General features: G+C 35.4%; 1 protein-coding gene across 1 annotated transcript in view; it reads right to left on the bottom strand.

Moving 5' to 3' along the window:
• Positions 1–13,281, bottom strand: part of CTNNA3 (catenin alpha 3) — a 1,729,751-nt gene that overhangs the window by 1,544,644 nt on the left and 171,826 nt on the right. Inside the window, 1 exon segment of the mRNA XM_036828186.1 lies at positions 10,830–10,996. Coding sequence (XP_036684081.1) covers positions 10,830–10,996 — 167 coding nt within the window.

Genomic DNA, 13,281 nt, shown 5'->3' with positions numbered 1-13,281 from the left:
TACTTGATACAATTTCAATTTTCTTAAATTTACCAAGGCTTGATTTGTGACCCTCTCTTAACTTTTATATTAGAATGAAAAGTGATTTACCTACCACCATTACAGTAATACAGTATTCTGTATTTGTCTATATATTTACCATTACCAGAGTTTCATACTTCCTTATGCTGTAGTGTTGCTATTTCAAATCTTTTCATTTCAACCTGAAGTACTCCCTTTAGCTATTCTTGTAAGCCAGGTCTAGTGGTGATGAACTCCATCAGCTTTTGTTTGGTAAACTCTTTTTTTAGTTTAAAAAAAAAAAAAAAAAAACCTTCCCTGGCCTTGAGTAGTACCATGTTCACTATGATGTTCTCGAGCTCCACAGGCTATGGTGCCAACAGGCCCACCTGGTTGAGCCACCAGCCAGGACTGCACAAGGGAGCTGGGACTGGATGGCAATTGCCATGGCTCTATTTGGCTCACAGTGACCACACCATAGCTTCCCAGGCCTTCCTGGCTCATGCCGCCTGTCATGCACTCTCCCTCCCCTCCCAGTACCACCCTGACAACCTTGGAAATTCTTTATTGCTCCATTTTTGAAGATCAGTTTTGCTGGGTATAGTATTCTTAGATGGCAGTTTTTTTCTTTCAGCACTGCCTCTGGCCTGCAAAGTTTCTGCTGAAAAATCCACTGATAGCCTTATAGGGGTTGCCTTGTATATGACAAGTTGCTTTTTTCTTGTTTGTTGTTTTTCACTCCCTTTTTGTCTTTGACTTTTGACAATTTGATTACAGTAGTCTGCCCTTATTGCAGGGATACATTCCAAGACCCCCCGGGGATACCTGAAACCATGGATAGTACCAAACCACATATATACTGTTTTTCTTATACTAACAGGCGGGTAGCATAAAAAGCATGGATACACTGGACAAAGAGATGATTCATGTCCCAGACAGGACAGAGCAGGATGGCATGAGATTTCATCACACTACACAGAACAGCATAAAATTTTAAACTTATGAATTGTTTATCTCTGGAATTTTCCATTTAATATTTTTGGACCACAGTTGACCATGGGTAACTGAAACCAAGGAAAGCAAAACTACAGGTAATGGCTACTACTGTATAATGTGTCCAGCATAGATTTCTTTGGGTACATGTTTTTCAGTATCTTTTGGGCTACCTAGATCTGGATGGCCATTTCTTTCCCCAGATTTGGGGTATTACCAGCCATTATTTCTTTGAATAAGCTTCCTGGTCCTTTTTCTATCTCTCTTTTCTCCTGCTGATACTCCCATAATGTTTAATGGTATTCCATAAATCCTTTAGTTACCTTCACTCTTCATTTGTTTCTTTTTGCTCCTCTGACTAAACTATTTCCAGTGACCTATCTTCAAGTTCACTGATCCTTTCTTCTGCTTAATCTAGTCTGCTGTTGAATTTTTCAGTTCAATTGTTGTGTTCTTTAGCTCCATGATTTGTGTTTGGTACTTATTATATTTTTTATCTCTTTGTTGAAATTCTCACTTTGTTCATGCATTGTTCTCTTGGCCTCAGTGAGCATCTTTATGACTGTTATTTTGAATTCTCTGTCAGGTAAATCATATAACTCTGTTTCATTAGGGTCAGTTTCTGGAGATTCATCTTATTCCTTTGTTTGGAACATCTTTGCCTGATTCTTCATTTTCCTTAGCTCTCTGTGTTGGTGTCTACATATTCAACAAAGCAGGCACCTTTCCTAGACTTTGTGGACTGGCTTTATACAAGAGAAGACCTCCCACCAATCAGCTGGGCTTCTACAAACTCTCACTCCCTATGGAGAAACAGACAGCTGCAGTTTTTGTCTACTTACTCTGTGCTGAGCCAGAGGGGACAGGGAGCTGTGGTGTTTTACCAGTCTAAGCCACTCCCTCCATTTCCCCCTACCAGGTGGCTAGAGTTTGATGGATCCATCAGAACTCCAAGACTGGCAAGACAAAGCCAGTTTTCTGGGGAGCCCCCTCAGAAAAGCTAGAGTGTTGGACTATGAACCAACCGCCAGGGGCAGGGACTCAAGTGAGAAGGTATCCCAAATATCCCTACTGAGGCAAGACTGAACACAAACCTGATTCATCATTCAGTGAGCATTCCACCAAACCACAAGGTCTCAAAGATTTGTGAACAAAGGTTTAAGTTCACCCTATAAACCTCCCCCAGGTGATCTCATACAAACCTATTGCTTCTCCTAATGCTTACTTCTTGAGGCTTTCCAATCTTATTCGCTCCAAATATATCTTTCAATATTTAGTATCTCTCATACATACCTCAAATCCAATATGTATAAAATCCAGAAACTGCTTCTCCTCTATGTAAACAGCAAACAAATGTCCTCAAAGCCCAACTAGATTCCTCGAAGGTTGCTTGATGCTTCCCTTTCCCTCTGAACAGATTCCAATCACTTTCCAAATTGCAGACTGTTCCTCCCTCATTTTTATCATTCATTCCCCACCCCACACCATCATTTCACAACCAGATGACTACATCACCTCATCACTGGCATCTCTGCCTCCACTCTGGCCCCCTTGCCCACTGTTACCAGAATAATAGTCCTAAAATTCAAATCTGCTTGTATCATTTCCCTTCTTAAAATCTTTAATAGTTCCCCCTTAGCTTTCAGACTAAAGTTCAAACTTTTTAACTTAGCACATAGGCCTGTCACAAGTAGGTCTATGCCTACCTCTGCAGCTTCAACTCTTGTTCCTCCCACAAAATCATCCTTCATCCCAGCCATTCAGAACTACTACTGGTCTTTAAGCATGTACTATTCCCTCAAGTTAAAATGCTCTCTGCCTGCACCACTTTCTTTGTCTACTTAACTCACTCTCCAGACTTGGCCCTGCATTATTCATTCAAAACACTCCCTTGATATAACTGCCATCATGCCTCCACAATAATTCCAGGAGAGCTGAATGGATTAATTAATGAAACTCGAGCTACCTGGAATGATGCAGGTCCTTTTTAAAAGTTAATTTTTTTTACATGGCTTAAATTTCCTGTGTCTCTAAAGTTTTCAGTATGAAATTCAGCACAAATCCAGCAATTTGTGTCCTATTTGTTTCCATTTCTTATTTCTCCTATTCCATCTAATACCAGTCCTGTGACTTGGTTTTTTCTTTAAATGTTAAAATCTCTCTACATATTTTGCCTAGAATCTTCTGTAGAATATACTTGGCTTCTAACAGCAATTTAATTGTATAGTAATTTCTCTCCTTATAAACTGCTGATATTTTTAAAAATAAGATTTAGAAACCCTTTTGCTGGTACATATCTGCATTTTAACAATAGAAGGTGGCATCAAAAAGTCTCAGTTACCATTATCATAATGAGTGATTTTCTGTCAATGTTATGAATATTCTTCATATTCAGAATTATTGTTCAGTATACAAATGCTTTATAGCAATGGTTGTAGCAAATATTAAATATGTATTTGACATCAAAAGTTATTAAATAGAGGTGCCATTTCCTATAATGACATTGGTCTATTTTTTAATCCAAAGGGACAAATATTCCCATTTTTTAAAAAATAAAACTGGCTATGGTATGATAACGGAAAAAGCCAGAGAAGTTAGTTCAACTCAGGAGTGAAATTTATTTCCCTTCATTTTTAGGAATAAGGATAATATTGCACTGCAAGAGTCGAAAAATGGGAGCAAGGTACCATAGTGGAAAAAGGTAGGACAAGGAAAGGAAGGAAGGTGAAAGAAAATTTGCACCAGTTCTTACCAGGTATTTTATATATTATATCATTTAATATTCACAAGGCCCCTAAGTATTCAGAGTAAGTTTTATCATCCATATAGCTCAGAAGAAGAAACTAAGGCTCACAGATTTTTAATTTTCCCGAAGTCGCCCAGCTACTCAACAACAGAACCAGGATTCAAGCAAGGTCTCCCTGCTGCCAAAAGCCATCTTTGCTCTCCATCTTGTCCTGACCCCCAAAGAAAGCAAGAGATATGCAAGCCAACATTCTCTCAAAGAAAACTGGCCCTTATAAAATTCATATGCCAATAAAATAGGATGTGGAATCTCAAGATGTATAAATAGTACAAAAAAGTTTAAAAAAATTTGATCGGTACCAGAGAGAAATTTTTAAACTTAAATTCCCATAGAAAATTATGAGCAATGGTGGTAATAATGCCAAACTGCCTTTCCAAGTTTCTACAATTAATTACATACTGAAATATTATCGCTTTTTTTCTCTGTCCTCTCTTACCTTTGATTTGGACTTATTTCCCCCCAGAAGAAAACATGTACTTCCTTAAGGAACTAGACACATTTAAAACTGCCAAGTCAGGAATCCTTGATATATTTAATTATATATTAACTCTGTGTTGGTTGGCAGTACTTATCCTATGGAGAGTTACTCAGTGAATCATGTTTGCATGAGTTGGTGGTCTCAGTCTACGTCTTCATAAATGTTTGATCATAATTGCATCTGTGGGACAGTCTCAGTGGAAAGAGGATAATTTAATAAAGATAAGGAATCAGGAAATATATAGGTACGGACTATCAATCAAAAGTAGAGTAATATCTCATTTACCTGACTTCTAAAAGGAAATATACCTCAATAGGGATGAAGAATTCTGTTATTTAGAAAAAAATTATAATAAGGAAGAAAAGAGTAAGGCCACTTAAGAAAACATCGTGATAGTAGAGGAATTCTTTGACACTGTGCAATAAAGAATAAATACCAAACAAATGTAGCAGGGATTTTTGTGAGTGTTATGGGGGGGGAGAAAGACCAAAATGAGCAGAAGCTTGCATAAAATAATAAGACTGGAGGAGAGGCAGATCTTTGTCCATCATTTTCAAAACTAGGAAAAGAAATAAAAAATTAGGCCACTGCTTTTGAAAGAAGAATGTGTGTCCAGAAGAAGAAATCTATATCTTCAAAGTTGATGCCCTCCCCACAAAAAACATAGATTATTTTACAATAGGATGGTGTGTGTGTGTGTGTGTGAGAGAGAGAGAGAGAGAGAAAGAGAGAGAGGGAGTTGACTACAGAGTTCTTAGGAAAGGAACAGTTTATATTGAGGAAAATACCTTCAGATGTAATTTAAGAGAGATAGTGATATCTGAGGACACAAAAGAGCAGAGGCCAAGTCAACGGTGGCTTGACAGAGTATCTTACTCCTTAGGGGTGTGAGGGAAAACAAAGGAGGGTAGGTAGGGAAAAAGGAGGTAGAAGGACAATGAGATGAAGTTGCTTCAAAGGATTTTGAAGATTTCTAATATACAAATTGAAACCACTTAGAATATATTGTTACACTACAGAACCCCCTCCCTTTCACCTTCCAAGTTTCTAAAAGGTTTGCCATATACATGAACATGCCTTGTGCGGGAGTATTTGTATGTATATGTGTGTGTTAAAGGGGAAAATGGTCATCTTCCAAGCATGAATTAACATACTATAGAATAGCGGTAGAAAGACCATCCATAAACTAAAGTAATCCTGTGGAAGCAACAGCTTGGAGCCAGAGATGACCCTGAGAATATGAGCCTAAGAAAATCTGCAGAAATCTTGGGGAGAACATTGTACTTGACAGGACATGGAATGAGGGTTCAAACCAATTATATCTAGATCTTAAGGGCAAGGAGATCCCAGCAGATGAATGGTTTATAACCATAAGTAAGTAGGATGAGAGTAACTGAAAAATGAAGGTCAAAAAAAAAATAGAAAAGGAATAAAAGCAAGCAAGCAATGGTCACTTAGAGCTCTTATGGGGTTATTAAAAGTAACCATGCCAAATCATGACAAACTAACCTCATTTCCCTTAAAACTGGGGCTAATAGACTGGTTAATCTGTGATGCCACAGATAATACATCTTGATTTCAGAAAGGCCTTTGAGAAAGTACTTGAGAATAAAATAAAGAAACATAGTTTATTCATTCAAATGAAGCAAGTTTGAAGCTCATTTCAACAACTTTATTCAAAACGTGTTAATATTTGATTGATGTTATCTAAAAGAAAGCTATATCATTAAACAATTTTTAATGAATAAATTGTTAAAGAAATCTGAAAATGACACCAATTTGGGAGGGGAAGACAAATCAAAAGTCAAAAAGATCTGGATGGATATAACAAAAAGACAACTAAGAAGATAAAATGCAATGAATATAAATATAACATCAACCTTTACATATAAAAAGATAAAACTAGTATCAGAGGAGGAAGATCTAGATTAAGAGTAGTCTGAGTTCCGAGACTTGGAGGTTTTAATTGCTCACAAAATCAGTAAGAACCAACAGCATGACAAGGCTATCATAATAGGTAAGATAATACTGGACATTAAATTAGGGAGGTAACTGTCCAAGTACATTATGGAATGTTCACATGAAAGCATTTGTTTTATTTCAAGATGTTTTGATTTCAACATTTTATGGCAGTTACCTATAATCTAGAATATGCATAGGAAAGGATTTACAGAGATGATTTGGGGGATTTTTGTTTCTTATATTGGCAAATTAGTAATTCACAATTCAACCCTCTGCTGAAGAAAACTAACAAAATTTGATGAAATATAAAATACTTCATGTTAAAAACATCAAAGAGCTAACAAAACAGTGTGCAATTTCCTGATATAAGTTCCAAAAGAGGTAACATTTAGTATACAAAGATAGCCATTCACATGAGAAGACAAGACACCATGAGCATAATGAAATGACAGCAGCACAAGCAGACACCCAGGGAGTCCAGACACTGAAGTTTTCAAACTTTAACCATAAAACAAATCTGCTTACAATGTTAAAGTACATCAAAAAACTTAAAAGCTTTTGCACAGCAAAGGAAAACATAAAAAAGATGAAAAGACAACCCTCAGAATGGGAGAAAATATTTGCAAATGAAGCAACTGACAAAGGATTAATCTCCAAGATTTACAAGCAGCTCATGCAGCTCAATATTAAAAAAACAAACAACCCAATCCAAAAATGGGCAGAAGACCTAAATAGACATTTCTCCAAAGAAGATATACAGATTGCCAACAAACACATGAACAGATGCTCAACATCACTAATCATTAGAGAAATGCAAATCAAAACTACAATCAGGTATCACCTCACCCCAGTCAGAATGGCCATCATGAAAAAATCTAGAAACAATAAATGCTGGAGAGGGTGTAGAGAAAAGGGAACCCTCTTGCATTGTTGGTGGGAATGTAAATTGATACAGCCACTATGGAGAACAGTATGGAGGTTCCTTAAAAACTAAAAATAGAACTGCCATACGACCCAGCATTCCCACTACTGGGCATATACCCTGAGAAAACCATAATTCAAAAAGAGTCATGTACCACAATGTTCATTGCAGCTCTATTTACAATAGCCAGGACATGGAAGCAACCTAAGTGTCCATCATTGGATGAATGGATAAGGAAGATGTGGCACATATATACAATGGAATATTACTCAGCCATAAAAAGAAACAAAATTGAGTTATTTGTAGTGAGGTGGATGGACCTAGAGTCTGTCATACAGAGTGAAGTTAGTCAGAAAGAGAAAAACAAATACTGTACGCTAACATATATGGACGCTAAAAAAAAAAAATGGTTCTGAAGAACCTAGGGGCAGGACAGGAATAAAGACGCAGACGTAGAGAATGGACTTGAGGACACGGGGAGGGGGTAAGGTAAGCTGGGACAAAGTGAGAGAGTGGCATGGACATATATACACTACCAAATGTAAAATGGATAGCTAGTGGGAAGCAGCCGCATGGCACAGGGAGATCAGCTCTGTGCTTTGTGCCCACCTAGAGAGATGGGATAGGGAGGACGGGAGGGAGACGCAAGAGGGATGAGATATGGGGATACATGTATATGTATAGCTGATTCACTTCATTATAAAGCAGAAACTAACACACCATTGTAAAGCAATTATACTCCAATAAAGATGTTAAAAAAAAAAAAAAAGACTGAAACAAGATCATGCAAGGCATGGAAATTCTAGAGTATCCAGAGTAGTCTGAAACTGTCATATAAGGAATGTTCAAAGGTCAAGAAATTTTTAGCTTAAATAAGAGAAGACATATGTAAGTCCTAAGAGTAACCATCAGTTATTTGAAAAATGCATTTTCCTATTGCCTTGATTCTGTGTTTCTCCAGAAAGTAAACTAGAAGCAGTGAATGGAAATAGCAGGGACGCAGCTTTAAGCTCAGTTTGAGAAAAATGTCTTCAGCAATTAGAATTATCCAATATCTGCTTCACTGTCTCACAGAATTGAGATTGCTATCACAGTAAGTGATCGCATATGTTGTTAGACAGTTGTGTGTATCGCATATTGTAGTAGAGTCTATCTACTTCAGTAAGATACTAGAGTAGAAGGGCACTGAAGTTTCTCCACTACGATTTTTTCATTCTAAGTAGAAATTTAATAGAACCATAAACATTAAAAATATTCTGAGCCACTATATTCCAATGTATGGTCTGAGAAAGTTCCAGGATTAATATATTATAGAAGAGTTCTTGGGTCAAGAAATTTGGGAAACTCTGGGTTAAGCAAAGTTAAACAAGTTTCTTTGCTTCAATATTTCTCACCAACTTTAATGCTAATGTGCATCAAAAACATTCAAAGGGAATTTCAGTGTGCAGCATTGACCATAAAAAAAACTTTTTTCATGTTGCATATTTATAAGACAGGTTCTGCAGAATACTTTTAGGAGAATATTGGGCTAAATAATTCTAATCTTAATCTCCAAAAAATTTTTTCAATTTGCCTTCATTCTATGTGAAACCTTGAAAGAATTGAGTTGAATAATACAATTCAAATATAAATTTTTATAAGGATGAAACAATAAAAAACTATCACAATTTACCACAAAGTTCTTCCCTTTTTCATAGGTGAAATATCATTGTTGTATTACAGATACTTATAAGTGATTTAAATGATCTAGCCCAAGTTCAGGCTCTGATGAGGAACCAATATATGTGGGAAAGAATAGCTAGAATTAAGAATGCCTCCTCCCCCTGACATACCTAAATTCCCTTAACAATCTGTTATAGGCCCATGAACTTGTCTAAACATTTCTGAAAGCTATTTATAGTAAAAGCTGTTCTAGCCCCTGGGGTACTAAGTTCCAAAAGTTGTTTTTATCCTATTGCCTTGAGCAAGCTTCTTAAATTCGATGTGCCTCAGGGTTGTTTTTTTTTTTTTCATCTATAAAATAGGAATCGTAATCACTCGGCTGTTGTGAGGTTGAATTAAAGGAGATAAACCCTCACATTTCTTGGCCCGTTATAAAAATTCAATAACTATTAAGTATAATTTTTATTGCAAAAACAGTACTTTTTCTTTGATCTACAATTACCTCCTGCTTCATTTGAATGATATGATGTGTGTGCGTTACCTAGCACTGCGCCTAGTAGTTAGTGGCACTCAATTAAAACGGTAGTGAAGGTGCTTGTGGTCTTATATATATACAGTTACCTCCTAATTGATTATAAAGGCAGTAATTTTCACCTTACCAAAGCCTTTCATTTTGCCTATCCCAACAAATCTAGAGTTAAAACATAGGAAATACTGGGTCATTGGAACTAGGAATTACCTGGCATTTAATCTTTCATGCTCACTTCTGGTTATAGCATTTATTAGTGTCTATATTCACATACAAAAAATGAATCTCAGACATTTTCAGGGATTTGTATAAGGTATCCAACAAACCAGTAGCCAAGTAACAAAACACATTGTTCAAATATCTCACATACAAATCTAGCGGTAGATAGTTGCTAGTGATGAGAACTAATCCCTTTCCTGAAAAGCTACTTAAACAGCTACAACAACAAAAAGGTGCCAAATTGCCTTTTTTGCAGTAATAAAACTATCAAAAGAAAAGGAATCTGAAAGTATAAAGGAAAGGTCACTCTAGGGTTAAAACAAACATTAGTAAGTAAGAGAAAGAATTAAAAAAAAAAAGGTTTAGCTTAGCAATTAGAGAAAATGATCTTGACAAGAAGGTCAATCAGACAAGGCGATCATTTGCCTATTAAAGTAGTGATACTACAGTCACCAAGCGCCCTTATGAAAATGCAGATGTATTTATGAACAGAAGAGCAAGGGTCCTATTTAAAGTAGGAGAAAGAGCAGCGACTCCAAAGGGTTCTTTGCAACCTTCTCATCTAGACACTATTAATGACTTGGTCAAACTAAATAAGAAAGTGAAAAAGGCTGAAATAAAATTCTCCTTCTACTAAGCTTCTGCTAAATGGTTTTGTCTAACAAAATAAAGCAAACAAGATATCTTGCTGCCTTTGTAGTCTCTCCTAGTTAAAATATATTCTTTACTCTTATTAAATCCATTTATACATTTTCATAATGGATTAGTACAGACAACACAGACTACCTGCAAACATGCACTGTTTATCTTAGATCAAGAGGAGCTGGCAAAGTAGTTTTCATTTACAAACTAGGATAAGCTTCCACATGCCTTAAGCTTTAAAGTTTCTCGTTCTCAAATTATTTATATTTACATATTTGTTTTCTATATTATCTATATAATTGTTACTATATATTTATTTATATATTTATATAGGACATAATAATTTAAATGGTCAAAAGCCTAGAACTTTCTCCTAGCCATTTCCTTATCAGTAAGTCATCTTCTGTTTTTCAGTCTCCCACTGGCTTTAAGACTAACTTCTGGCGTCATTCTTGTCAAGTATGCATTAGTTTCACAACCCAATCCAGTCATCTTCTGATGGGTGACATTAAGAAATGTGAGTGAGGCCGGAATGCGCTCGGATTGATGCCAGGTTCAGAAAATGGAATTATAAGTGAGAACAATGCCAAGGTAAACTAAGCCATCTTTTACTTACAGCTGACACGTGCTGCAAGAGACACATGACATCAATCATATCTGCGAGGATAAGGAGTCTGGTAACTGCAGCCAACAAGGCACGGGCAGCTTGAACCACAGCCTCCCTTTTTGGGAGATAACAGGGATCATCTGCAAATCTCTCAGCTGATACTTTCAGAGCTTCACCTGAAACACATAATCCCAAATAAGTTATACTTTAATTTCACTTAAGCCTGTTGCAGCATTTATCATCCAACCTAATTCCAAGTACATTCCATGACTAAGGATAATATTAAAATACTGTCACTTGACACTAGAACATTGTTTCTTAATAAACAATGCAGTTTCAAACTGACATTTGTTTTTGATAAACGCTCTGGAGTTTGAGAAGCGGGATATCATTTTCCTGCAAGAAAATTGTGCTCAATTGACTAGCAGCATCTAATAAAATTGCTGTCAACTTCTGCATTTGCTGAATCTCATTTGCTGTGAAAGGTTTCATTACTAAGACTTCAATTGGAAACAATCTTATTTATAAAAATAAGGTAAATCTTCACTGAGTTACTTTCCAATTTAATGGATGTTAGAAAAGAGCTAGCCTTTAAGATAGTAAGACAGCAGATCTCTGATAAAAGTTTAACATAGGCAGATTTATTCTAAACTGTCAATATAATGAACAAACTATACCCTAAACTTAGTCACAGAAATAATATTTCATAGTACTTGTTAGAGAAATATGGTCACTATTTTTAAGGTTTTTTTTCATTTAAAATGTTTTATTATAAAAGTAACAGGTACTCATTTATTTTCCAAAGTTCACAGTTCAGAAAGGTATAAAATGACAAGAAAAAGTCCCTCTTTACCCCACCTCCAGTAACATAATTGTTAAAGATTTACCACATCCACTATTTTTAAAATTTTTCAATTTAAACTTACTTTTATTATGAAAGCAATATGTGACTCATTACTTTTAAATAATTCACCATACTAAAGAGTATAGAGTGCAGTTTTTTTTAAGTCTCCATACTAATCCCAAAAACATCCATTAAGTTCTTGTATATCTATCCAGAAATGCTTCTATGAATGTATGTATTATGTGGGGGCATATGTATACATGTACACTTATAAATTCATATTAGTTTTATTAGTATATTCACATATATTCATATACATTCATATATTTGAAAGATTTTATGTCATGAGAAAACATAGATAGGTATTATATGTTATAAAAGGAACATACAGAAGATATAGATTCTTTTCACAAACAGTATTATACGAAAAACTTTCTACAATTTGTTCTTTTCACTTATCAATTTATTTTCTTTTCACATTGGGATACAGATGACCACGAGGCAATAGAGCAAAGAACTTAACAGTGTGGGCACAAGCCACTTAGCCTCTTTATGTTTCATTTTTCTCCACTGTGAATGGAGCTAATAATAATACCTACAATTTTTATGAAGATTAAATGAGAGCAGTGGTTGGAACTTAGTTAAAGACTTAATTAGCTGGTATTGTCATTCTTTTTAATGCTTGAATCAAGTTACTTTTTATTGATATACTACAACTTATTTTACCAGGCCCCCCTTTTTTTAGTAAGTTCTTTTTCCAGTTTTGTTGAGAAATAATTGGCATACATCACTGTATAAGTTTAAGGCATACAGCATGATGGTTTGATTTATACATATTGTGAAATAATTATCACAGTAGGTTCAGCTAACATTCATCAACGCATACAGATACAATAAAAAGAGAAGAAAAGGGGAAAAAAGAAAAAAATGTTTTGTGATGAGAATTCTTAGGATTTACTATATTATCAATTCTATACATCATACAGCAGTATTAACTATAGTCATCATATTGTACATTACAACCCTAGTACTTATTTATATTATAACTGGAAATTTGTACCTTTTAACCACATTTATCTAAGTCCCCCTCCCCCCACCCTCCACCTCTGGTATCTGCATGTCTGATCTCTTTTTCTATAAGTTTGATCTTGTTTTAGTTTTTGTTTTTCAGATTCCACACATAAGAGAAATCATACAGTATTTGTCTTCCTTTGTCTGACTTATTTCATTTAGCATAATGCCTTCAAGGTCCATACATGTTGTCTCAAATGGTAGGATTTTCTCATTTTTTAATGGATGAATAATACTCCATTATATATATACCACAGCTTCTTTATCCATTCATCCATCAATGGACACTTAGGTTGTTTCCATGTCTTAGCTATTGTAAATAACACTTCTATGAACATGGAGATACAGATATCTTTTTGATTTAGTGTTTTTGTTTGCTTTAGATATATTACCAGAAGTGGAATTATTGGATCACACAGTAGTTCTATTTTTAATTTTTTGAGAATCCTCCATAGGGTTTTCCATAGTGGCTGTACCAATTTACAATCCTACCAACAGTGCATTAAGCGCTTATCAGATATATGGTTTGCAAATATTTTTTCCCAT

Source organism: Balaenoptera musculus, chromosome 16 (genome assembly GCF_009873245.2).
Source record: "Balaenoptera musculus isolate JJ_BM4_2016_0621 chromosome 16, mBalMus1.pri.v3, whole genome shotgun sequence".
In the NCBI taxonomy this organism is placed as follows: Eukaryota; Metazoa; Chordata; class Mammalia; order Artiodactyla; family Balaenopteridae; genus Balaenoptera; species Balaenoptera musculus.
The sequence above is the reverse complement of the archived record's forward strand: the minus strand, read 5'-3'. Positions and strand labels throughout refer to the sequence as shown.